This window comes from Mustela erminea, chromosome 1 (genome assembly GCF_009829155.1).
Source record: "Mustela erminea isolate mMusErm1 chromosome 1, mMusErm1.Pri, whole genome shotgun sequence".
NCBI classification, from domain to species: domain Eukaryota; kingdom Metazoa; phylum Chordata; class Mammalia; order Carnivora; family Mustelidae; genus Mustela; species Mustela erminea.
In genome coordinates, this window is record NC_045614.1 from 92742220 (window position 1) to 92769667 (window position 27448).

The 27448-nt window shown below is 48.6% G+C and overlaps 1 protein-coding gene across 1 annotated transcript in view; it reads left to right on the top strand.

Moving 5' to 3' along the window:
* Positions 1-27448, top strand: part of EPHB1 (EPH receptor B1) — a 425495-nt gene that overhangs the window by 302524 nt on the left and 95523 nt on the right. The window contains exons 5-6 of the mRNA XM_032333747.1: positions 3752-4087; positions 26111-26235. Of these exons, the coding sequence (XP_032189638.1) occupies positions 3752-4087; positions 26111-26235 (461 nt within the window). The remainder of the gene's footprint in view (positions 1-3751; positions 4088-26110; positions 26236-27448) is intronic.

The window sequence follows — 27448 nt, forward strand, 5'->3', positions numbered from 1 at the left end:
TTATTTCCAGCTTAATGCCTACAAATACACTCACCCACTCTCTCCCACCCACCCTGTCTTTCCATTCTTCTAAAAAAAAAAAAATCATCTGGCCTAAATCACATTAAGAAGCAGGAGATTCTCTCTCAATATGGCAACACTTGGGCCAATCCTGTGTCTCCGGAAGGATGTTTTCTGTTTAACTCTTTGGGGTCCCAATACCAACTGTACTCATGCAGGCTGAGCCAACCTCTCAGGCACATTCTGGAAGATACAGAGCCCCAACCTCATAACACAGGACCTACTATGCCCCTCCCACTTCAACCAGCTCAGTGGTTTTCCCATCTTTTAAAAGGACTGAGTCTCTTTAGCCCTTTTCACAGGAAGCTTTCATCAGTAGTAACCGTGGCAACAGATCAGAGAAGCTTCAAAAAGCCTGTCTGTATGTAATTAAGAAAAACGAGGACATGGACGCAAGAGCAGGGAGCTTAGACAAGGAGACTGTGGCTCCCAGCCTTGCCACTGCACGCACTGAGGGCTTTTGCTGACGGAGATGACAGATTTTCTTCTCCCTCTGACTTCCCTCTCTACTCCCCCTTTTTTAGCATTTTTGTGTGGTTGTCTCATTTGGCCTCATTCCTGGGGATGTTGCTGGGAGCTCTGGTGCAGGACAAATGCTCCCTGCAGGGGTAAGGCCTCAAACCCAGGGAGTGCAGTTTGGATGGGGAAGGATGGCCGAGCACCTCCCCCTAAGGAGGTTTATTCAAGAGCCGAACCTGCTCTGGTTAGGCTCTCCAAGCACAGGAGATACATGGCTCTTAGCATTAGGCCAATGGAGCAGAGACCAGGGACAGTTGGCGTTTTAGGCACCCAGACACTGGACCCTAGCTTGCTCTGCCTGGAGCCGATCTTCTGAGAAAGGGAGCAGGAGCTAAGCATTGTTGGGAGGCAATCTTAACCTATTTTATCTCAGAACCCTTATTCTTACCTGAGTTATCTCACTTATCTCAAGGTTTCTGTTCAGCTTTTTCCTAACCCCTGAGAGCCCAGAACCACACTGGCATATTTGTTAAAGGAATGAATGAGTGAGGAATAGGATCACAGCCAGTGTTGGGCCACCTGCACTGTGAGCCTAGGCACTGTGCTGGGCTCAGAGATAACAAGACACACCTCTACGGTTGCAGACACACAGCAAAACATATTGGGTTCTCCCAGCGCTCTTCGAAAGGAAAAGATTCACTCTATCCGTTCTGGACTCAATAACTGTGGGACTTGTAGGCCCCCATTCACACCCCCGCAGATGTCCTTCTCTGGAATGCAGCCGTGAATGAGAATGGGACCATAGTTGCTTTATATGAAGGCTATTTCTAAATAAATATGAAAATAACCTTCCTGAAAATGCACCGCTTTTCTTCCTAAATGGGGAGCAGACATAGGACAGTACTGACTGGGGTTTTCGCAGCTGCTAGGGACTCCACTGGATTAAGGGACAGGGAAAGCCTCTTCCAGCAGCTCCTCCCTTGCTGCCTTTATCTCACTAAAGCTTCCACCACTCAGGACCACAAGCAGAGGTCCTCACTGCTACCACATCTGTATCTTCCCCCTGCCCCACAGCAGGGCCTCTCAGACTGGAGTAGAAGGCACACAGGTGATCTTCCAGGCAGTACAGGTCCCTGCGCCACCGCCAAAGGCTGCCTTCCAGTGAGAGCCTTACCATGTCCCAACGGCGCTTTAAGACAACGGTGTTAGGGGATTCGCCCCGCGCCCGGCAGAAAGCGAGCCCTCGAGGAACATACCTATCATGAGTATGAGAGATGGTGGCCTGTGGCAGAGGCTGGGCTCTCTGCGGAGCCCGGGAGCGGTGGCGCGGACCACTGGGAGCTTGAGGTCCGAATCTCATCTGTCTGAGCAAACAGACGTGTCCAAGCCAGGCACTGGCCAGTATGCACGTGAATGAATAGCGCAGCGTGGGGTGGAGCCTGCTAACCCAGTAAGACCCCGCCCACCGCCGCGCCCACCACCCTCCCAGCCCGGCTGCGCGCTGATTCCAGAGAGGTGATGGATGTTTATCCCTGGGCAGATGGGTGGGGTATTCTCGAACGCTATTTGCAAGACTCCAGTAGAAATGCTTCATGAATCCTGCCCTGTCACAAGCGTGCAGGAATGTTGGGCTTTAGCTCAGGTCTAATGGGCTTTATATAGTACAGTACTGATTTTCTTTCACATTTTAATAGAATCCGATTTAATATTTGCTTTCTGCTCTAGCTGCTTGCTGCTGACTGATTCAACACAGAATCCTTCCCTGGTGCCCCCCGACCTTGTTGTTATTCCCTCATTTTGTTTGTTGGCATTTGATTCCTGTCTTCAGCATGAACCATTTTACACATGTCTTCGTTCAGCTGGCGACAGTCACGTGCGTGAATTCTGAATGCATTACTATCCAGGGCGGCTGCTCCAGCAGACCCACCATTCAGAAGGGGGGCTTCTGGGTAAGATTCGTTTTCACCGTGATATGCATCGCGGTGCATCGAGGATAGGTAGCGCTCAGCTGTGGAGGGGCTGTGATCTGTTCTGTTTTGGGGCAGATTCTCTGACTTCATCAAATGTCCAGCAATGTGGCCAGTAATTCAGAAATAGGTTGCCTTTCCACCAAGGACCAGGCTTTCCAGAATTTCGTATTTAACAAGGCTTTTCCACCTTTGCCACCGGATGAAGGGGAGCCTTAGACAGAGCTGTCCACAGGGAAAGGGCTGCTCTCCTTGACTCCCAGTGAGCCTGGCTGGTTTGTAGGAGAGAGAGTCTGTTCACATCTCCTGTTATTTAGGAACAGATCTGACCATCAACCTTTGGAGTACCATACCGGTGGAAGGCCAGACTGGAAGACGGCTTTTTTCTTAGTAGGGAAAGATAGCTGGTTTCATTAGCAGGCAGCATAGGGCTGTCATGGAGCGTCTGAGCTATGAAGTCAGGGGGACATGGGTCTGCATACTGGCTTCAGTTCTTATAGACCATGTGATCTATAGCCAGCTTTAGTTTCCCTTTCTATACAGTTGAATTAATCATTGTATCTTCCCATGTAAATGTGTATAAAGCAGCCAGTAGAGTATCTGGAACAAACCCCTATGCTCTTCTTATGTTGTGGGATCAAAAACGATGGCTTGTATGAAGCTCCCACCCAACTTTGCGTCTTGTCCTCAAGCACCAAAGTTGGGCGCTGTGAATATTCATCTGTGCAGGTGGTCCAGCAGCCTGTCCTCCAGAGAAACAGCCCAAGATGTATACACCACACAGACCCCAAGTTGTGTGGGGTTTTGTGCAGGATGCCTGTTGGATCTGTGCAGGATCTGTTTGGGCTTTTGATGGGCCACTTGTGTCCCTCAACTCTTGAATTCTACAGGAATCCAGTAAGTGTCTAATACACATACATATTATATACTATAGTATACTATAATACACTATACATACTATACACTCAGGTTGGCTAGGAGAAGTGGCATAGTCCTGAGAACAAAAGCGCCTGAAGCCAGGTCCTTGCATCTCCTCTCCTTCGGCACACATGACTGAAAGAAGTTGTCCCAGGGGAGTTTGGGGCAGGTTGTCATCTCTGTCCACCAATTTTCTCGGGATGGATTGGAGTGTGGAAATTTGGGACTGAGGGGCAGGAGACGATGTGTGCAAGACGATGGTGTGGTGGGAACACACCAAAGACAGAGAGAGGCTGGAGGAGGAGGCTTCTGGCCAACCTCACTGGGCCTCCCTTTGTCTCCTACAGGTGTCCCGTCAGGCCCCCGCAATGTCATCTCCATCGTCAATGAGACGTCCATCATTCTGGAGTGGCACCCGCCCAGGGAGACAGGTGGGCGTGATGATGTGACCTACAACATCATCTGTAGGAAGTGCCGCGCGGACCGTCGGAGCTGCTCCCGCTGCGACGACAACGTGGAGTTTGTGCCCCGGCAGCTGGGCCTGACCGAGTGCCGAGTGTCCATCAGCAGCCTGTGGGCCCACACCCCTTACACCTTCGACATCCAGGCCGTCAACGGAGTGTCCAGCAAGAGCCCCTTCCCCCCACAGCATGTCTCTGTCAACATCACCACGAACCAAGCTGGTAAGTCTGAAGGCATCTGTGCTCCTTCTGTCTGTCTGTGTGGCTGGCTCCCCATCCCTCTCTCTGAAGGAACAAAGCTGTGGCCACACCCATTCTGCCTTCCGGTCTCCTCACAGGAGAGAAAGGGTCAGGCCACGGGCATTGATGGCCATGGAGGAAACAGGTGTAGCGTTTCATCCCTGAGGGTGAGCTGGATTCTGAGGGATATTCTCGAGCTCAGGACAAAAGCAGAGGTGTCTATCCAAGTCAGAGTAGAACCCAGTACTCTGCATTCAGCTGGGGCTCAACAAATGCCGTTGGAAAGATAGATGGACAGACAGAAGGGTGGGGGGTTGGGTAGGTGAATGGGCAGAAGCCCTGCACGGTATTAAGAACCCCAGTGCTACTGTATCAGAAAACCCAATGAAAGAAACATCTCAGAAATCATGTAATAGAGTTACTTTTCAATTAAACCATGTAATCCAAGAGTGTGTCCTCCTGTGTAGCTTGCCGAGATGAATGCTACACTGTGATAGAGACCTCACATCATTGGCAATAGATCACTGCCGAGAGCCCATACATCCCTGTGGCACGCAGAGCTCAAAACACATTTGCTTCTCTCCTCTTTATTTCTGTATCTCTTACTCTTCTGACCTTTTCTCTTTATTACTTTTTACACCTCTTGCAACAACCCATTTCTTTTTATATCCATCTAACCAGTCCATTCATGCACTCACTCCCTTCCTTATTACTCCCTCCTTATTAAGGGAGAGTTTGTTAGCCTCTGATGTGTGTGCCAAACTGTGGGTTAGACACCGTGAGGGATACAGTGAGACCTGGAGACCACGGTTCCTCCCAGAAAACTCATTAACTGCAGAATTTGCAGGATGTAGACGCGCAATCCAGATCTGCAGCAGGGTGCGTTTGAGGCGTGTGTACCGTGCATGTGTGGTAAATATCAAGGGAGTTAGACAGAAATGAGCAATCTCCCCCACTGGGGTGACGGCGCAAGAATGCAGAGGGAAAGTCTATAGGCAGTGGGGGTCGTGGGCAGTGGACTGTGATCTTATTTGGAATTATGGATTTTTCTCAATCAACAGATGCTAGAAGGACAGCTTGTTAGTGGAATAGCTGGAGCCAAGCACATCCCTTTTCTCTCTCTCTCTCCCTCCCTGTAGCTCCCCCTTCTTAACCTCCTCTTCCCTACTCTGTCCTCGTCTGCTCCTCACCTCCCCATTCTCGGGTTCCTTCTGTCTCTTTCAGTACCAGGCGGCTCTGATGGCAGATGATTCTTGGGTTTAAGCTGTCAGAACTCAGGAGAAAAAAAGGTGTTGCAGGAGAGCGTGGCTGTCCAGATGGCTGCGTTGTTGCCGTGAGCAAGTGTGTGTTCGTGAGTGCGTGTTTGTATGCATGCGTTCGGTCACGTGTTTGCATGCATGCGTGTGCAGTGAGAAAACAGGCATGGAAGTGTGGAAGCCTCCAGCTGGTGACCACAGCCCCAGCACCATGGAGACAAAGGTTGTGACAGTCTGTCTTACCCCAAGAAAAGGCGATGGTAATTTCTGGATCACGTGGAGCATGGAACACGGGCAGCTTTTGTTAGCAGTGTTCCCCTTGGAGAGTTTAAGGCGGAAAACTGGCTGAAATATTTTAGTGTCCCAGCTTCTGGGACTAATAATCCTGCCAGCCTGTCATGTCATGCTGGGCTTGGCTGTCTGCTCTCTCTCTCTAAGAATGTGCGAACAAACCTGCCACTTATAGCGGTTTGCTTTGATTCCTGCCCCTCCCTTTCCTTACCCTGCTATTCCCGAACCTGCCCATCTGCTTATCTTGCCATCTGCACCTTCCCAGGCTGCAGAGACGCCGAGGGATCGGGTCTCCTGCAAGGGGCCCGGCATCGCCAGCATTCAAGATAGCTGTCATCATCCTCACTCACTTGCTTCTCCAGGAGTGGATTTCTCGTGCCCTTTGTTCCTCCTCTGACAGTCCCTTTTCTCTTAACTTTCCCTAATTTTGGAGTCCCAGCCCCATCGAAATCTTCTAGTGTGGGATTTCTTTTTGGCAATCTGGAATTCCAGTGTCAGAAAGTTTACAATCAATGAGAGAAGGGTGCTTCTTGGTGGCATGTGGTTCTAGCAAGACAAATGACAAGGTGACACACGGGTCCTAATTGGTGGGCTGTGCGGCTCTGAGGAGTGTGGTGCTTTCACAATGCTTGGGGGCAGAGCTGTGTGGGAAGGCAAACTTTTTAACCATCAGATCATTCCTTTAAAGGAGGAGATCCCCCAAAATAAACACTTGGGCCTGTACTGTCCAAGAAAAGTTGAGAAACACAAAGGGAAGTGACACTTTTGGGGGGCAGGCAGGGAGAGGAGAAGAGGGAGAGGGGGAAATCTTAAGCTGGCTCCATGCCCATCGCAGAGCCTGATGCCAGGCTCGATGCCACGATCCTGAGATCATGATCTGAGCCGAAATCAAGAGTCAGATGCTTAACTGACTGAGCCCCCCAGACGCCCCTAAGTGACAAGTTTTATAAGAGGTGAAAGAGAGACTAAGTAGCAGGCATCGTGAAAGCCATATCACTCTGCTACTTGAAGGGCCAAGGTAGATGGATCCATGTAAGTCCATAAGTCATGCCACGTCTCTGTGACACGGAACCCTAGAAGACTTCCCTGCCCCTGGATCGAGACAGAGATGACTGTGTGTCTGTTAAGTGATCCCCGAGGTGATTTGGAGCTTGACCATAGTTGTCAGTGAGGGTCACAAGAAAGAAGGGCTTGGCAAAGTTGGTTGCTAAGTGGTCTTGGACTTGATCAGAAGCCTGATGTTCATGAATAGCAGACTCGATCCTGGCAGGCTGGCTTGCTGCTCCGGGCTGGCTCTTCCTTTGGCCAGAAGCTACAGACCATGTCTGCAGCTGGGTATGCAGCTCTAACTGTCCAGCAGATCCGAGATTGTCATGCTCCTTCTTTCTCAGGGCTGCCCAGACATGCCACACTGATGCTGCCTCCCACCGTTCTCGTGAGGCCCGCCCAGTGGAAGCGGGCAGCTCATTGAGCTGACTGAGGTATCCAGTAAAAAGGTTATGGTTGGCATCCGTCCACCAGAGGGAGTTACCAAGAGGCTTTTCTTGGCCCTAAGGGCTGATCTAACACGAGAGTGTGGGAGATTTTGTAATCATCTTTTGGTCCATAGGGCACACGGAGACAAGCATCCCTGGGGGGACACTGAGGGATCTCTTGGGTCCTGAGAGGCAGAGGGCTTCCGTCTCCTGTGACTGCCCCAGTCATGTCTATAGTCTTGACTACGCAAAGATACTGTGTCACTTGGAGAGTAACAGGATCAAATCCTCACCCAGCTCATAGGCAGTGGCAGAAAACTGCCATTTTGAGCACCTCTACTGTGTCAAGTCCATGCCAAGTTCCTTATTACCATTTTAAGCACCTCCAGTGTGCCAAGCCCATGGCTAATTGAGGTGGATCAGAGGAAGAAACGGGCCAGAGTGCTTTCAGAATCTGCTCAACATCTCACCACCGGCAGTGATGTTTCTAGGTTTCAAACTCAGATTCGTGGCCATTTTATTCTCCGACTGATCAAAAATCGCATTATGGTGAGCCAGGGAAGTTATAAGCTCTCTCTAAGCTATTGCCACATAGCTGGGCTACTTCAGCTGTCAAAAAAAATGTCCATCATCTTTGGTTGGGGCTGGTCATGAATTATGCAAGCTTAGATTTACGTGAGGTCTTCGGGGATGCAGCCTTGCACTGCATACAGCTGCTTGGAGTTTAAAATAGACCAGATCAGGTGGAACGCGCTCTGTTCCAGTGGCCAAGCGATCTGCACAGAGCTGTTATCACCACTGACTCCTCCAGCCACTCTCTGGCACCTGGCCCCAGATTCAGACTGATGGCCAGATCATCTGGCTGTCAGAGAGAATTAAAGTGAATGACAAACTTTACTTCTTTTTCCTGCCAACTAGATTCAGAATGTCAGAGTTGGGGAAGGGGACCTCAGAGGAAATCTTGGGGAAAATAAATAAGACAAATCAGACCGGAACATCTAAAAAATCAACTTGCCACAAAATAAAATAGAGTCAGTGAATTTGGGACCATCTGAGCCAGAGAGAACACAGTCAAAGGCCCAAGAGGCCAGGCAGGCAGTGGAGAGGAGCAAAGCAGGGCCAAGCGTCAGGCAGTAGAGTGGTGAGGGCCGCAGAGAACCACGGACAGGCCAGCCTCTGCTCTGCTCTGGCAAGTGGTGCCATGCTCCGCACTGCCAGAACCTATAAGCTGAAAACCTAGATTTAAAATGTTGACGACTAGGGATGCCTGGGTGGCTCGGTCAGTGAAGCCTCTGCCCTCAGCTCAGGTCATGATCTCGGGGTCCTGGGAGAGAGTCCCGTATCAGGCTCCCTGCTCAACGGGGAGTCTGCTTCTCCCTCTGCCTCCCGCTCCCCTTGCTTGTTCCTTCTCTCTTTCTGACAAATAAATAAATAAAATCTTTAAGGAATAAATGAATAAATAATAAAATGTTGACAACTAATTAAGAAATTTTAAAGCACTTGAGAGCCAAATACACCCAAGACTGGATTTGCCCTATGAGCTGTGGTTTGTAACCTCCGATTCAGAAGGCTAATCTGATTTACCCAAGCCTGAATGGCAAGAGTGCTGTGTTGGTCTAGCCTTATTCCACTGTGGGGCAGTCACGTTTCTCACCTCTTTTTTTCTTTTTTTCTGTTTTAAAAATTATTTATTTATTTAAGAGAGAGAAAGCAAGGGAGAGCATGAGCAGGGGGGAGGGGCAGAGGGAGAAGCAGGCTCCCTGCTGAGCAGGGAGCCCCATGCGGGACTCTATCCCAGGACCCTGGGATCATGACCTGAGCTGAAGACAGATGCTTCACTGACCGAGCCACTCAGGCGCCCCACCTTGCTCACCACTTGGGTCCAGTGCAGCAGAGGTAGAGTGAGGGACCCTGCTATTGGACCCCCTCTCTGCTCTTCACAGGACTCGTGCAAGTTCACTGAACTGCCATGATCCCTTCTGTCTCAACTGTCACATGGGAGTAATGAACCCTTCTTCCTAGAGCTGTTGTGACAAGCAAATGAGATGGGACAAAAAGTCCCTTTCTGAACCAGGCTACGGACGAAGGGATGAGCCTCATTCCTGAGCCAGACAGCAGTTTGCTGTACTCTCTTCCAAAGCTGTTTCCTTCCGAGGCCCCTCCATCACTTTGTTTGGGACTGATGTCATCCCCATCAGATAAATGACAGGGATTGGTTTGTCCATTCTCCAAGGGAGGAGTGGGTACCAGAAGGGCTAGTGGCAAAGTCCCAGGGAGTTGATGAGGGCACTGGAACCAGAGCTATGGACCTGTGCCAGGCTGACCTTGCCGCTCAGAGGAGCCCGTCCGTCTTTCCTCCTTGTGTGTCTAGAGAAGCAGCACTTGCCCTCTTACTTTTATGAACACATCAGCCTTACTTATATCTGACATGTATATTACCCCCGGTCCACGTGTGACCCACTGTGCCTACTGCATGTGGGATGTTAACATATTCACTGTGCCCACAGACACAACCCATAACTTAATTTTGTTTCAAAGATACTGCATTACTTCCATTAATGGTCATAAGCCCCTATAGTTTGTCCATTTTTAAGGTGTTATTGAAGCTCCTAGACAATTAAAGTCACTCAGAGATGCTACTTTTCCTACAAAAGAATTACCTAGACCACCAATTCTTCTGAACACATCACCTAATTTGCATTATTCCTTGGTTAAATATAGTATTTGCATGCATAAAGAATAATCTTTGAATATGAAAAGGAATTTTATGATATTGCAATATATCGAGCTCTTTGGAGGAAAGATATTATGTAAATCTCAAAATTAAATATTAAAACAATATTACAGTGCTGCCTGTAGAAATTTGGAGTGTTAAGATCCATATGCTGAAACCAGTTCATTTTTAGGGGCTGGTCTCATTGGAAATTAGCAGGCGAAATTTGCTCCGAAGTAGAGAAAAGATTGAGTCAGAACTTTAAAAAGACTGGAATGACTTTAAGAAAACTTTCATTCAAATTAATAAAGAAGAGTTTAAAAACCTTAAGTAAATGAAATTTTCACTGTCCTTAATTCAATTTCATAGTTAATTTCATTGCTTTCTTCCCATTGTTAATTCTAAAAAGGTTGTTTTTATTGTTTCTTAAGCCCTGACACTGAAAAGGAAATTTTAAGTGGTCTCAGAAAGGTCCGGACCATATTTGCCAACCGCGGTGTGTTGTGTGTTGAGCTGAGTAGGTCAGCAGGTGACACTGTACTTAATCAAAGTCCTGGCTTCCACCCTCCTCAACCTTGGGGCTCTCCACGAGATGGTGAGCTCTAGGGGAAATCAGCCTTTCTCACTTACCCCAGCTTCAGGAGGGAGGGACCACACCATGCTAGGCACAGGGAACCTTGAGAAGTACTTGCCAGGATCCTTCAGTCCCTACATCGGAGTTAGTACAGAGATGTTTCTCTGGGGTGGTGATAGCTGGCCGACCAGGTATCTCCCTCCCCTAAAAGGAAAAACTGAAAAGAAAAAAAAAAAAACAGAACAAAAAAAAAACTGAAAGGAAGACTGAAGGGAACAATCTTTGGACGATGCCAGCAGCCCCAATCCACTCAGAGGAGCACAGTGAGATTCAGCCGTACTCAAAGGGGTTTATTTATTTAGTTAAGCACTCTAACTTTGGGAATGTATTCATTCATCTAACACAGTCTTTGTGACTGCTTTCCACAGCCTGACTCATGGGTTCCTGCTTCTAGGGGCTCCCGTCTGTTCTCTTTCTCAACAAATATTTATTGAGGCTTTCTGTGCGTCATGCGCTGCTCGAAGCACCAGGAACACAGGAGCAAACAACACAGACACAAATCTGTGCCTTGCGGAGCTCACATTCTGGTCCACAGCACTCACTGGGACTGGAGTCACAGGCCCAGACAAGTCACAAGGGAGCAGACAACTAGCTGGGAAGCAACACTAGGGGCCCGTCAGCTGGGCTCTTGGTCCCACAGCCTGCTGTGGTGCCAACCTTCACTTTCCGAAAGTTAGAAAAGGTGGTCACATTGAGAGAGAACATCTCAGTCTATAGCGGCTAGGCTGAACACTGACAGTGTTGGGTGGTCTATTTTACGACTCAGTAACTGACCAGTTTGGGCTTCTTATGGACAGATATCACCTGCGGGACCATGCAGTGCTCGTGTGTGGGTATTCTCCATGTTTCCGGTCCTGGGCAATGCCTGGTGATGCTGCTGACAGCTGGGGAACAGCTGAGAATGCCCTGCCCTGCCTCCCGGCCAGGATGACTGCAAGGCCCCATGCGGCCTGGGGCTCATTTGCTCACTGTACTCCAGCTTGGGCTAGGCACTGCAAGTCCGTGCTTTGTTGAGTGCAAATGGGACAGGCTGCTGGCAGTGAGATTGTAGTACGTTTCTTACCCTGTCCCAAGTCCAAATGACATTGCAATAACCCTCCTCCTAGAGGGAACCTCATGGAGGGAACTTCTAGTTGTATCATGAGCTAGTTGCTGTTTGCCCCATGGCCTTGGCAATGGAGGTGGGAGGGAGGAGGGGTTCTGGTGATGTGTCTGCCCCGCGCTCCTCCCACAAATGTCAGCTCCGTGAGCCACAACCGTAATCTTCAGGACAGCGTGCCTGTACCCGTCTTATTGGCTCTTGTTCCCCAGTGTCTAGCTAGATGCCTGAAATAACAGAAGTCAATAAATGTTTATTGAGGGATTAATAAATTATCAAGCAAATGTATGAATGAGAGCCTCAGTCTTTCTTAGACTCCGCTCAGGCGTCTGCATGTGGAGCAGCTTGAGCCCTCTCTATGGTCTTCCCCTCATCACATCTCTGGGCAGGTGCTGGGTTTGGAGTTAAGCCCCAACATTCTTCCAGATGTGGCTGAGACCTGGAACTTCCTGGTGGCACTGTCCTCCCAAAACATGACCCTCAGAGACCCTGTGCTATGAGCCGGGCTGCGGCTCCCCTGTGGGCAAGCCCCAGCTACTGGAGCGAATGCATAGCTGGGGGTGGTTGGGACGGCGTTCTGACGCGCCGTCTGTCCACCGGCGTGCCAACTCCGTGCCTGTCATTTTCACAGCGCCAGCCATGTTAAACAGGCAGGAGCACCAGGGGTTTTTGAATGCCGCAATTAACAAAACAGTAATCAAGCTAAGTGTTTAATTTCAGAAAATTAACATCTTCTCTGAGCGGATGTGAAAGAGGGAGAAAAAAAGGCGCATTAAATGTTCTGGGTAAATAAAGGCAACACCAGACCACAAATATATTCCAGTTCAAAGGAGACTCTTGGCCAACCCTCAGGCCTTGGGATCAGTTTCCTTCTGAGGCCCCAGCTGCAGGACATCGGCGAAGGAATGGAGCCCTAGGATCTTAAAATGTGTGTGCCTTTCTTTCCCTCTTTCCTCCCCTCTCCTCTCTGCCCCTCTCTCCCATCCTCACCCCTCCCTCCTGTCCCCGCCTCTCTTCCCTTCTCTTCTCTTTTCTTCTTTCCTTTCCTTTCAGAACAGAGCAAATGCTTTGTCTGTCCAGAAGAGCTCAAGGGCACAAGACCCCCTGGGAGCCTATCTGCCCCATGCAAAATCCTTATTGGTCTCTGAATTGTACTAGTTACAAGGATGATACAATGAGTTCTTGCACGTGCATTAGTTTTTCATGCACATAGGCTGTACTTGTCCTGATAGACTTTATGGCTCCCAGGGGAAAAGACCAGGTCTCACTCCTCTACTAACCCCTGTACGTCAGCACAGTGTCCTCTGTTCTGGCCTTACTTAACATTCATGGTCTTGTGGTGCCTCATAAACCAGCCGGCTGTCTCTTGTTTGTAGGTGCATGTTTGCTTGTGGTGGAGGAAGCTTGGGAGGGGGTGGGTGTGCAGAGCAACGGCTGGGGACAGGACCTCCCGGTGTCTGTTGGCTTATGTGATGCCCTGGGAGAGAGTGAGAGCCCAGGACAAGGACTGTAAGGACAAGGGAGACAGCTGTGCCACAGGAACAGGGTGAAGTTTGAGCACAACAAGCAGCCTTGAGGCATAGTGATGAGGTGCCACAGTTTGGAAGGGAGGAAAGGCTGTCGGGGGTTGTGGGTGTTGGGCTGAACGTGGCCACAGGTCCTCAGAGAGGGGACTGGAAATGCGGCTTAGGGAACAGCTTTCCTAGGGGGCGTCTCACAGACAGCTGACATGGAGAAGAGAGAAAACAAAGCAGGAGAATGAGCGGATGGTTTGCAAATACATTGGAGACATACCAGGGGACCCGGAAGTGTTCAGGGACAGTGGCAAGGGGAGGGGGGGATTCAGTTCTGCGCATGTGTGATTTGTGGACATTTGGAGTTCCAGAGTCCAGGTACGACTTCTGCATTTGGGTATTTTCTCCACAACGAGGGAGATGAGCTTGGTTGCGGAGAGTGCACGAAGTACTGGGGTCGACGGTTCAAAGAGCATGGCAAGTTTGGCAGGGCCGTTGCAGAGAGTGGGGGATGGGATTGAGGAGAGAAATCCCTCATTTCCAGGAAGCGCTGAGGGCTCCTTGGAAGCTGGGGATCACGTGTTTACGAAGCCATCCACCTGCCCTGTTACGTGACCTTCTCAGCAGTGCATGGCTGACCCTGCAGGAAGTTAATCATGGATCTCTCTTGAGATGAGTTTTGCTGGCTGTGTCCTCAGAAAAGATAAAGGCGACTCATGCCTGAGGGTTAAGGGATTATTGCCAGTTAGGTTATTACAAAGATGGAACTGGGCTGGATAATGAGGGATGCACATAAGGAAGAGGGCTGACGTGTGGGGTGGAAGTCAAGGCCGAGAGGGCTGGTTGAGCCAAGGCCGAGAGGGGCTGGTTGAGCCAGCCAGAGTTGCAGGGGCTTGTCAGAGGTTGCTGGGAGGAAGGAGAAGACCTGAGTTTGTGGCTTTGAAAATGGAGCCACTTCAGGTGAAACTGAATCCAGGTGTGCCATGAGAATGGGCAGATGTGGAAGAGTGGTGGGGGTCGGGGAACAGGAAGTGGTTGGACATGGAAGTTATCCACCAAAGGGCAAGTCCTGGGATGGAGCAGACAGAAACCCAGGTCTTCAGTGAGTCAGGACTGGTGGTAAGAGTGAGTACACAGTGCTCCCAATGTGAAGAGCGGCAGCTCTGCCCAGTGACATTTTAACAGAGGGTGCCAGAGAGGGTGAGCCACAGTGTGGAGGTGGTGACTGGGAATAAGGAGGACATAGCCCACTTCCTGACCTTGAGTTGTGCTAGGCATGAAACTGTCCACTGCCACATTTCAGAGGGCTGCAGGGCACAGATGTCCCCAGGCATCAGAGTCAAGAGAAGGGAGACCCATACAGTTGTGGGGATAGGAGGCCACCCAGGACCCCATGAGCTGGATGCTTCCTTCCTCTGGCCCAGGGCTCCACCCATTTCCACCTGTCTGGATTCCCCTGATCTCCCTGAGGCACTGCCCTCCCCTGTGCCGGGCATCCCCCGGGCTAGAAGCCTGAGTGTAGGAGGAGAGCAGAGATGGCCAGCACCATCATTTCTGTCACTGCTCTCACCTGCTAAGGGGTTAGGGAAGTCACTTCCTCTCTCACCGTCAGTGCTCTAAACCCATAAATTGGAAGAATTAGTAGAAAACTTAATAACCTCAGCTGTCCTTTCAAAATTTTATATTCCAATTTCTAGATTTCTAGACAAATAGTTCTCAAATTGAAATGTACATCAGAATCCCTTGAAGGGCTTGTTAAAACACAGATTGCTGAGCCCTTCCCCCACCCCCGAGTTTCTGATCCAGTAGCCTGGAGTGGGGCTCGAGATTCGGGATGTCTCACCAGTTCCCAGGTGATGCTGATCAAGGATCCCGTTTTGAGAACTAGCAGGATCAGTTGGATGTTCCCACCACAGAACGCCTCCACATCAGAATTAATATCACCCTCTGCTATAAACCTGCATCCCCAGAGCAGCCCCCAGCTCCTACCCTCAGCTGTCTTACCCCTGCCTTTGGCTTGGAATCAGGACCTTTGTGGATGGACCCAGGAAGGAAGCCCCAGTCAGGGATATAGGGCTGACTCAGCCACCTGGGCCTAAGACCCCCACTCTCTCTCCCACTCCTGCTTTTTTGAGCCCAGGGGGAGATTCAGCCAATATTCTACAACAGAATCAAAATGATGCCATCCCCTCAAAGCAGTCCTCTGTCCTTAGCTGACTCCAAGGTAAAGAGGAAGATTGGAAGGGCGTGTCAGGGTCATCTCAAGGCAAGCCCGGAGCAGAAGTCAAGAAGCCAATGTCCACAATAGAGGAAAATAATTAGAAAAATAATTAATTCTGCTTTTGTATTCATATCCAGTCTGCAAACTAATTGCTTGTTTGTTTAATCTACTTTGGCCAGAAGTGTTACTGCACCAAAAATATTTAATGAGTCAGGCTTCCTAATGTAAAATTCAAGCATATTTGTGCAATGAAATGAGTTTTCATCATCAGAGGGAGAACCCGTTATGTGAGCAGCACCTTCCTGAAGTTATCTCCCAGAATAGAAATGTCAGAGGAAACACAATTCGTCGTTTGCACAATTCATCGATGTGCAAACTCTTTTTCTTTGTCTTCCGTACTGGTGGGCCTGAAGTCTTTAGCTGACATTTAAATTGAGATTTTAGGGGCACCTGGGTGGCTCAGTGGGTTAAAGCCTCTGCCTTCCGCTCAGGTCGTGATCCCAGGGTTGTGGGATCGAGCCCCGCATCGGGCTCTCTGCTCAGCAGGGAGCCTGCTTCCCCTCTCTCTCTTTCTGCCTGCCTCTCTGCCTACTTGTGATCTCTGTCTGTCAAATAAATAAATAAAATCTTTAAAACAAAACAAAACCAAATACTCTTTAAAAAAAATAAATTGAGATTTTAGTTTTTTTCTGAAGAATGTGTTTCATGTAAGGAAAAGGTAATCCACCACCTCTAACCCCTCACTCCCACTCTTGTCACCCATGCCTTTTAGGAGCACCCATAATTTAATCTGAGGCCTCAAGGGGACTTTTGGAGGCTTTCCAGAATTTTTGGATCTCTCGGTGAGCTGTTCGGAGTCTGGGCTGGGGACGTAGGAAATGGGACTGGCTTCAGGGCTCTGGAACTCCTGCTTCTGATTCACCCAGAGCAGCTCTGAATTGCTCTGTTTCTCCTTTAAGGCTTCAAGGAGAATTTGGTTGGGAGAAAGGATTCCACAGCACCTAAAAAAGAAGAAAAATTAGAAGGCTACTAACGTTAGGGTAGCATTTCAGCTGAAAGCTTTCAGTGAAGTGAGGATAGCCCTAGCCTCCCAGCTTCTGGCTCTATGCCGTGTAAAGGCACCCCTGTCCCCGGGCACCCAGAACTGCTATATTCAGCCCCCCTCTGTATTCCTCCCTGCTCCCAGGGAGGAATAGCAGAGGGTGATATTAACTCTGATGTGGAGGCGTTCTGTGGTGGGAACATCCAACTGATCCTGCTGCCCTCCGCGTGCTCTGTAGAAGGCAGTTCACACCCTTGCCTCCCCTCCCCACCCCACCTTCCTCCCCGAAGGGCCACTATCCATGTTAGGTATTGGTACATGATTTTCTGACCCTTTTACTTTCAGTGTCGTTAGAGAAGAGCCTGCAATCATTACCGTAAGGGCACACTTTTATGGAACATCTATTACGTGCTAACACGGTGGGAAGAGGCTAAAGACATGACTTATGCCCTAAAGAGTTCATTCCAGTGATGGAGAGCAGAGATGAGCACCTGGAAAGTTAGATCACAGTGCACTGTCCCAAGGTGGAAATTACAACCGATGAGAGTCACTAAAATAAGGGCTTTGAATTGGGGGTGGGGGGACACAAGGTGCCCTGGTAGGCGTGGTCATGCGGGACTAAGGCAGGGCAGCATGTGGCCTGATCTGTGACTCTGAAGGCTACTGGGTCATGAAGAGATGTTTCAGAGATCCTCCAAAGCTGGGTTCTACTGGGACAGGGTGTGTGGAGCAGTTAAAAGAAAGCAATGGGCTCCTCTGGGGGACATGGGGGTGCAGCCTGGACTGGTCAGGGGCTGCCATGTTGTTAAATGTTAGAAGGGACATTGGGACTTTTTCCAATGGGAAGCCATTGAATATTTTTTTTAAAGATCTATTTATTTTAGAGGGAGAATGAGCGCAAGCACCTTATGGGGTTAGGCAGAGGAGAGAGAGAATCTTAAGCAGACTCCCTGCTGAGCACAGAGCCTGACTAGGGACTTTATCTCAGAATGCTGAGATCATAACCTGAGCCAAAATCATGGGTCAGACCCTTAAATGACTGAGTCACCCAGGCACCCCCCACTGAAGGTTTTTGAGCATCAGAATAACATGCGTGAATCAAGCTTTGGAAAGAGTAATCTGGCTGCTGTATAATGTGACATGAAGAGGCCCAGGAGTGTACAAGGGAGGTGAGACAGGATGTTAGGAGTAAGGAGATACAGGTGACAAGACCATGAGAAAGGCAGGGACAGAGCAAAGAAAGCATCCATGACACCTGGGTTTGAGTCACACTATCAGATGGGTAGGCCATGGCTCATCCCCTCACAGAGTCACAAGGTCCCCCTGTCCTCAAGGACAAGGAACCTATTGTTTACATCCTAGATTACTTCCCAGAAAAACTTTAGGTCATCGTGAGATGTCACAGGAAACAATTTGTCTTCTGGAGCATCCATCATTCCAACCTCTAGGGAACCCTGCTGTGAACCTTCCCCTTCTCCAAGCCCATTCTTCTCCATCATGTCCATCTTGAGTGGGTAGACATGTTCATTTATCCCCACAAAGATATTTATCAGATAAATGCCCAGAACTGTCGCTGGGTTGTGCTTTTCACATTTACATCAGGAGCTATGCCCAGGCATTGCTTTGCATATGTAAAGAGGAGTGGACCCAGAAGGAGACTGTGAGGTGGTTGCTGAGATCCCGTAGCCTAGCAGACTAGATTTAGGTAGAAAGAGCAAGAGGCAGTACAGGGCATATCCACAGAACATTCGAAAAATCTGTAACACAAGGATCAATACTCCTGTTTTATAGTTGATGAAGTTGAGGCCCAGAGATGTTAAGTGAACTTAGTCCAAGATCGCACAGGAAGCAGAAGGCAGAATAGGAACACACGTGTCTCTATGGCATCTGTAGGGGCCATAGTTCTTCTCTCTTTCTGCCAATTCCTACTGCCCTGGGCTGCGCTCTAGGATCCTGACTATTCCTCACCCTGCCTAGTTTTCCTCATAGCTGGGGTCTGTGGTATACAGATTGTGGGTGGTTAGTGCAAGAATAATTTGGCTGGAAAATGCTATTCTAGAAAGAATAGAAGAAGTTAGCATTACCATGTGATCCAGCCATTTTACAATGAGATATAAACCCAAGAGAAATGCAAACCTAGGTCAGCACAGAAACTTGTACATGAATGTTCCTTAGCAGCCTTATTCCCAACAGCCAAAATGTGTAAACAAGCCAAATGTCCGTCAGCTGAGGGATATTCCTCCCAGCAAAAGCATATGCCCAGGAAGGTAGAAGAGATTCCTAAGCCTCAGAGCACACTGTTTGGTGTGGGATAGCAGCATCTCTCTGAGAGGTCGCTGTGACGACCTTCCCTCTGCCACGTACCACGCAGAAGGGCCAGGAAATACTTCCCCCACCTGCCCAGCATGGATTATCGTGAGCAATGCAGATGGGCTCTTTCTATGGGCCTCCTTGGAAAATTCACTTATGAAGGTCCCCCTAAGTAGAGAGGTCATTTATCTTCCAGGAGACTTACAAGGGCTGTCACCTGAGCCAAGGGGAAGGGGACTCAGCCGTGACCCTCACCCCAGCTCCTAAGGCAGGTGAGAAGTGGCCTCAGAGCAAGACTGTTCCTGGTCTGCTTTCTACCTGCAGAAGCATCACTGTTTTCCCTTAAGATGAAATCTGCCAAAACTTGAAACCCAAGTTTCATATTTTTTTTTTAAAGATTTTGTTTATTTGACAGACAGAGATCACAAGTAGGCAGAGAGGCAGGCAGAGAGAGAAGAAGGGAAGCAGGCTCCCCACCGAGCAGAGACCCGGATGTGGGGCTCGATCCCAGGACCCTGGGATCATGACCTGAGCCGAAGGCAGAGGCTTTAACCCACTGAGCCACCCAGGCACCCCAAGTTTCATATTTTCTATAAACTCTTCAGGCATTTTTCTCCGATAGATCCACTTAATTTTGAATGTATGTGTGTGTTGCTATTGTTTTTTAAAACTGCTTTAAGTACTTTTGATATCTTAAATAAAATAATTTAATACAGTAAACTGTTACATCATTTATTATATCCCCAAATGGATTATGGTTAAAGCTGTTTGAAAGAATTATTTTGACATAAAAATCAATTAAGACATTAGGAAGCAATTTTTAATAAGCAAAGATAATGCATTAGAAGTCAGTAATTGTCCTAGAAAAAAAGCATCAACTCATTCTCATATTTTGGGATTTGAGGTGCTTAATTGTTGGGGGGGTGGAAATGCCTTTATTAAATAAGGAAAACAAAATGAATGAGAGGAAGACTTTGGATATGACTGAGTCAGTAACTAAATGAAAGGGTCTAGGAAGGTCACAAACATAAAATACATGGTCCAGGTGAACCAGAGGAAGGACAGCAATGGTTCCACACACAAAGACTCAAGGTTTGGATTCTGGGTTGACTCTGGGATAGATACACGCCCCCCCTCCCAGACCACAAACACTACGATCTCCTTTGAAGCCTTCCTTACAAATGGAGGGCTGGCCAAGGCCACGGGCAGCGATGACCTGTGACCAGTGTGGGCCCCTGTTTGCCCTGTGTCACCTGTGAGTTCTTTCATAACTTGTAGTCGAGGCTGTCCTGTCTCGGCAATTTATCCACATCTCATTTGTCAGCTCAGGCGAGAACATTCTGCACACTTTCTCTGCTGTATGTGATATGCTATCTTGGATCTGCCTGCTTCAAAAGCAATTTGGGAGTATGATCTCCCCAAAGTCTTCCTTGGCGAAAAAGAGACAGTGACTCACTGACTCAGCCCGTCTTTGCATTTTCTCCTTCTCTGAGCCCCTTGACCAGTGGAGGTTAAGTCTCTCGCTGCTTCTGACACATCTAAAGGGCCTCTTATTACTGGCAGTAGCTTCCTTATCAGGCACTCCTGGTGCCGGTTCTTTTTTGAACCCAGCTAATTTTGCCTGGGTGCTTGACACGACACTGCGCATTGCCTCCCCCTCTTCTTTTTGCATCTTGATTTCTTATCAGGTCCAGCCTCTGTATTGTGCTAAGAAGGAGTACAAGGCAATTTTGATCATATTTGGGGCTTTGGAGCATCTCCTCTTTAGGAACCTTCTCGAGCCTTCAGTGCCCTTTTCCCCGAAATAACCCCTAAGCTAATTCTTATTAATTCTAAAAGAAGTTCCATGTTTATTTCTTTGCTAAATTTTAATAGTTTCATGAGCTCTTTATTTTCATTTTCTTCTCTCCGTAGAATGTTCAATTTAGTCAAAAGTGCTCTTGTGAGGGAGAGACTCTTTCAAGCATTCAATAAAACCATTTCTTCATCTGAGGAGGCAAGTTTATGGAGAAAAGACAATAGGCCAAGACTTCCTGTTGAAACCAGCATATTCAGGGTTCGTGGGGCTGCTGCTTTGAGTTTATCTTCCCAATCCTCTTTCGTCTGCCTAATTTTGCCAGAAGAAGGTGGTGTTTGTATGGATATCTGAACTCATTTTTTATTTTTTGTTTTGTAAGAATGTTTCATAGCATGTAAAACACCAGATTTAGAGATGGCATTTGCACTTGGAGAAGGAAAATAAATTCATATTTGTCACCCCAAAAAACCAGATTGGTGATGACCCATGTCAGAGTACCAAATGTAGGCTGCCCTTGGTTTTCAGGGAGGAAGAGGAATATTCTCCCATTACCCTCCCACGTGTTAAATCCCATCTCAATAAAAACATAAGACATTTAGAGTGACCTGTGTGAGGATAAACAGCCTGCAAGGGGGTCTGGGAACATTGTCATCACCATAAATCTGAGCAGTGTGGGCAGTGGTGACCCTTACCCTCTGGTAGCTTCTTCCTGGTTCACATACCGACTGGCTGGGAGGTCTTTGCCATCTGTGGAACGGGGACTTTCCTCTCGGATTTGGCTCTGGATTGCTTCTGGATCATCTGCCCCATGATTACCTCTTTACCACCTAACCACAGCTAGATGCCAGGGATCTTCAGGACAGGGCTGTGACTTTTTTTTTTTTTAAACTCATCCTTCTGTCCCCAGTGACTAGAGTGGGGGCCTGGCACAGTGGTTGGCAAATATGTTGAGTCTTGAATGGTGGTTTTCCAGGGATTAGAGGCCAAGGAAAGAACCAAGTCCATCAAAATCCTCAGGCCATTAGGTTAATCTTTCCAATTTCTAATCTATGGTGCTTTAGCTCTCAAGGCAGAGGAGGATACCTATATGGCATTGATGTGGTTGGCAACACATTAAATCGTGTGTCCATGTGGACTGTGGGCAGCGTGGAGCTGGGCAGCAAGTGTGGCAGGGGTGGAGGAAGCAGGTGTCCCCAAACCGCCTGTGTTGATGCCCCACCAGGATCCCCTTGTGATCTGGCCTGACTCCAGACACTGTGGCAACTCCTCCTCTCCCTGACTCTGCCCAGTGCCCTTGAGGTCAGGAATGCCAGCCATGAGCCATCCCCACTTAAGCATTCAGCCTGTTGCTAACTCCGAGCTCAGTTCCTGGTTTCCTTTTACATAACTTCGCGGTAGCATTTCACACGTTCCCTCCTCCTGAGGACACTCCTTGACACTTGACTTCTAGGTAATCCCACTCCCCTGCTTCCTGCCATCTCATTGGCTTTGCCTACTCCGGGTCCTCGGCTATTTCTCCTCCTCTCCTGAATCGTAGATCATATATTCTCTTCTCATTCCCGCGAGGGCCTCTGTCTATCCTGCAGCTTTCGGCATCTCTGAAATACTGATGGCTCAACACCACTGTCTCCAGTCTGGACCTCCTATCTGTGCATCTGCCTGCACAGAAGCTTCTTTTTTTTTTTTTTTTTTTTTTAGATTTTTATTTATTTATTTGACAGAGAGAGAGATCACAAGTAGGCAGAGAGGCAGGCAGAGAGAGAGGAGAAAGCAGGCTCCCTGCTGAGCAGAAAGCCCGATGCAGGGCTTGATCCCAGGAACCTGAGATCATGACCTGAGCCGAAGGCAGAGGCCCAACCCACTGAGCCACCCAGGCGCCCTTGCGCAGAAGCTTCTACTCTGTCTTGCCACATCTCAGTTCACGGTAGCCCCACTCTTCCAGTTACTCAGGCTGAACACCTTGGAGTCATCTGGGCTCTTCCATTTCTTCCCCACCCCACATCCAGTGAGAGGTGCTAAATCTATTCAGAATCTGACCACCCCCATTCTCACCCCCTCCACCGCTCCGAACCTGGTCCGAGTAGCCACAGGCTTGCAGCTGGATCGTTGCAATTGTGTGAAGCTAGAGCTTTCAGCCTTGGCACGGCCCCGGCATTCTATTTGCAGTGCAGCCCAGGGTGAGGCTGTTAACGCACAGGTCAGATGGTGTCACTCCTTGGCCCACCACCCTCCCGTGGCCCTCCATCTCACTCGGGGTAGGAGCCATTGTCTGCAGCCTCATCTCTGCTCTAGTCCCACTGGCTCTTGGCTGCTCATCTGGAACACTGGGCTACTCCCAGGTTAGAACTGTGACCCTGGCCTTTCCCTCTCACAGGCTCTTCTCCCAGGTGTGTGCGTGTCTGCCCCCCTTCTCCCACCCCATCCTTCCACATCGACTTCTCAGGCAAGGCCTTGCTGACCCAGTGGTTTGGAACTACAGCCTTCTCCCAGCTGGCCTGCTATACTCTGGCATTCTCTGTAACCTTCTCCCCTGCTCCACTGGTTCCCTTGTTACTATTTTAAAATCCCTTGTGATTGGTCAATTCCATCTGGCCTCTGAATCTCTCCACTAGGAAATAAACTCCATGAGGGCAGGGAATTTTTTTTTCATTCACTGTGGAATCTCTAGAACCCAGAACGGCGCCTGGCGCATGGCAGATGCTCCGTGAACATTTGTTTAATGAGTTCATTAATGGATCTGGATCATGATGCTAAGTTAGGAGGAAGAGAAGGTGCCTTTGATGGTTGAATCAGGATCAAAAATTGTTTCAGTTTACCAGATTCATAGGCCAAATATAGCCCCATAAAGGTAAAAACATACATGTAGATCCCTGTAGTCAGAGCCAGAAGCTTACTCTACAAACAAAAGAAGAGGAACGCACCATGAGGAAACCTAAAGCTTAGATTTGACAGTAATTTCAGAATCAAATGGCAGGGGCATTTAAAAAAAATTTTTTTTATTTAACTTTTAAATTTTTTTTTTTTTTTAAAGATTTTATTTATTTATTTGACAGAGAGAAATTACAAGTAGATGGAGAGGCAGGCAGAGAGAGAGAGAGGGAAGCAGGCTCTCTGCTGAGCAGGGAGCCCGATGCGGGACTCGATCCCAGGACCCTGAGATCATGACCTGAGCCGAAGGCAGCGGCTTAACCCACTGAGCCACCCAGGCGCCCTAACTTTTAAATTTTTAAATAAATATATAATGTATTTTTATCCCCAGGGGTACAGGTCCGTGAATCGTCAGGTTTACACATTTCACAGCACTCATCATAGCACAAACTTTCCCCAGTGTCCATATCCCCACCACCCTCTCCCGTCCCCCCTCCCCCCAGCAACCCTCAGTCTGTTTTTTGAGATTGAGTCTTTTATGGTTTGAGTAACATGTTTTTGGTGCAAAAAAACAACAACAAAAAACAAAACAAAACAAAACAACTTGATGGTCCCATTAACAGATGTATAATACACAGATTATGGGAGATGGTAGGTTTGCCCTAATAATCTTTGCTGCTTAAACAGCAGTGGGAGAATTGAATTTACCTCTGGGCCACATGCCTAAAAAGACAATATGAGCCCCATTTGGACAAGAGCCACCTCGGGTAACTACATGTCATGGGAGAAATGTTCATAGTATCTGGCCATTCTTTTCAGCAGGAAAAACTCAGGGGAGACCTAACTAGTTTCTTTAGCTATTTGACAAGCCATTCCGTGGAAGAAGGAGCATTCACTATTACTTTAGTCAGTGGAACTGAGACCGTTGAGAAGAAGACGAATTTGAGATAAGGATAGGAAGACACGCAAATTGGTGAGAGCTACCCAAGTATGAAGCCACAGCTCCCAGAGGCAGTGAGCAACCCGTCTCTGGAGACACAGCAGGGCCCAGCAGAGAATCCTTAATAGGGGGATTCAGGACTGCATAAAATCAGGTCCTCCATGAAGCAGACATCAAGATGGGATTAGAGGTGCCAGAGATTGGGGAAATGGGAGGGGAGGCCAGAGGAAGCCAGGAGAGCCATCAGATCACAATGAAGGAGAGAGGGCAGGAAAGAGGACTGGATGGGAAGACTTTGACCACCACGCTGTATAAAGAAGTATCGGTGAGTCCGATGGGGAGTCTTTGGGGGAAAGCTGCCCAACAGAAGGGTTAGGAATTGGTCTTTGGAAGCATCCTCACTGCTCTCAGTCAATGGCTGGAAGCAGCCTATGGAGGGTAGGGCTCTAAGTGGCTTCCGAGGGCAGCAGCCGGGGCCATGAGTCGGCTATGCTCCCAAGGGTGGGAGCTCTTGCAAGTGTGTTTTGGGGGCCCTTAATGGGAACTGTGCAGGGTCCTGGGTGGACTCCATTATTCTAAGCCCTCCTAACACCACGTCTCACCCTGTGCTCTCCTGGGGCTTCCAGGACTGTGGGCATCTTCGTGACAAGAACTCAGCATCCCCACCCCTGGCCTGGGGGCCACCATGTCCTCGGTACTCCCTGAGAGCCCAGCAAGCCGAGAGCAGAGAGCAAAGTGACCCCCGCGCCCAGACCCGTAGCCATGCTCTGGACGGGGATCCCTTCACTTAAAGTGAGGCTAGTAAGTGTCGCTCCGCCACAGTCCCCCGAGAAACCCGTGTGAAGTGGGGTTTGCGTGAGGATACGACCTTCCTATCGCTGCAGAAGTGCCAGGACTAAACGGAACAGCCCCTGAGCAGAGCGCAGTTGGAAGCCTCATCCATTACCCGCCTCTTCCCCTAGAAAGACAACCCTCATTTGTTATTTCCAGACTGTTTTCATTTTACTTACAGCGTGTGAAAAGTGTCGAATTGGGAAATAAATAATATTTTTTTCCGAACAGAGGTTTTGGAATCACTTCACAGATTTTGGAATTATTATCCTGTTTCCAAATGTTTGGTTTGTGTATCATTTCTTCATTTATATTTGTGAGCTCTCTGTTGCAAATGCCCTCATTTGGAAAACTCTGACAGAAGTCTGAATGAATTCGGCTGTTTGTCTGTGTTCATGTCTCATTGAGAGATGCCTCCTCCCTGTATTTTGAAGTGCAGCAAAATCTTGCATGCAGTTTGGGAAAGAGGTATTTGCTAGAGCATTCCTTTCCATTGCAGTAGTTCTGCACTGACCAGTTCTTCTCTCATTAGCATCCCTGTCTCCAGGTTCTCCTCTCTACAATAGCTCTTCCCGTTAACAGGAAATTAAGATTCCTTCTCCACCTTCTGTTCAGAAACTTTCCCTTGTCCCTCTTGTCCCACTGTCGGAAGCCTAGACTTGCCCTGGTTTTCAGCCCCCTCCCTAAATGGCTCCAGCTTCCCCAGGCCACACTGTTTTCATGGGATTCCTCTAGCCATCTCCTTTGGGTCAAGCCTTTCTCCTCCCTGCACAAAAAATACTGTGCCCGTTCCAGCCCCGCCCCCATGTATGCTCCCAGTCCTAAAGTATCACCTTTTCTCTCCTTTGTTATCCGTACTCTGTTAGGCAAAACCCACAGGGAGCTCAGCTGGTGAGAAAGAAAGGGGAGGTTCAAACCCAGAGATACTTCTTTCCTCATTTATCTCTGAAAGACCACACTTGTCATCTAACTGAGGGTCTGTTCACCTGCCCTGTCTTCTCCTCTCTCCACAGCCCCTTCCACTGTTCCCATCATGCACCAAGTCAGTGCCACCATGAGGAGCATCACCTTGTCATGGCCACAGCCAGAGCAGCCCAACGGCATCATCCTGGACTATGAGATCCGGTACTATGAGAAGGTGAGGCCTGCTGCCATTCAGTGGAGGGTGGTCCGCGTAGGGCACATGTGGGCAGGCTAGAGGAAGTCCCGAGGGAAGGAGGATTCTGCTGATGGAGGCCAGAAGCTCCTTGGGAGGGTTTGTTGGGTCTTCCTTGGCAAAACTCCCCGAAGTCTACACACTGTCCATGCCATTCTCTCAGGAGAGAATCTTCTGCTGTCTAAATGGCTGCAGTCTACCCTGCTGCCTAAATGGCTGGTAGGGCCAGAACTAACCCCATTTTCCCAGGCGTGTGTTTGCTGTACTGACACAGATGTCACAACACTGCCACGTGTCCCCGAAACTTCCCAAGATTTTGTAATTTTGCAGACCAGTGTTTTCCAAAGTGTTGGACCGTGTTCTTCTGATATGTTTGTTTATTTATAAATCGTATGCTTGTAACGCCGTGCTAGTATATTTATAGAGATTAAAACTTGTAAACGGAAATGTAAAAGGATGAGCTAGAAATTATTAGAAATAGAAATTTGTGTGTTATCTACTGACTGTTCTTTAGCAGCTGTTCCTGGGACCCACAGCAGGGTACACAGTGCCAAGAGGAGGGAAATGGTGCCCTGTGGAGCAGGCCCCCTTGGTCTCTGTGGGGGAGGCACCATGTTAAACTGTACCATTTGCAAAATCCCAGGAAAACACTGACCCAACACACTGTTTCTGAAAACACCAGATTTATTTCCTTGTTCTGCAAGCATTTATCGAATGCCTGCTATTTGGCATGTACCATTTGTGATATATTAATGATCTAAACAAAGATTCCTGCCCTCCTGGGGCTTACTTTCTGATGGAAGGAGACAGAAAATGAACACAATAAATAAGGATACCATAGGGTATGTTAGAAAATGAGCCATGCAAAGGAAAATAGAAAAAGCAGAGAACTGCAAATGTGATCAAGAGGGTCAGGATTGGGGGAGGAGCAGGTTGTTAGAATTAAATAGAATGGTAAAGGGAGGCCTTTTAGAGCAGGTAGGTTTCAAGTAAAGACTTGAAAGAGGTGAGGTTATTGTGAAATGGAGGAGAGAGGGGCAGATGCCTATGCAAAGGCCCTGAGGCAAGGTCATGACTAGTGACTCTAGGAGCAGGAAGAAGACCAGCATGACTGGAGTGGTACAAGCGATGGGAAAGTAGCAGACAGGTGAGAGAGATAACCAAAGGAGGTGATCATGTGGGACCTTAGAACTTC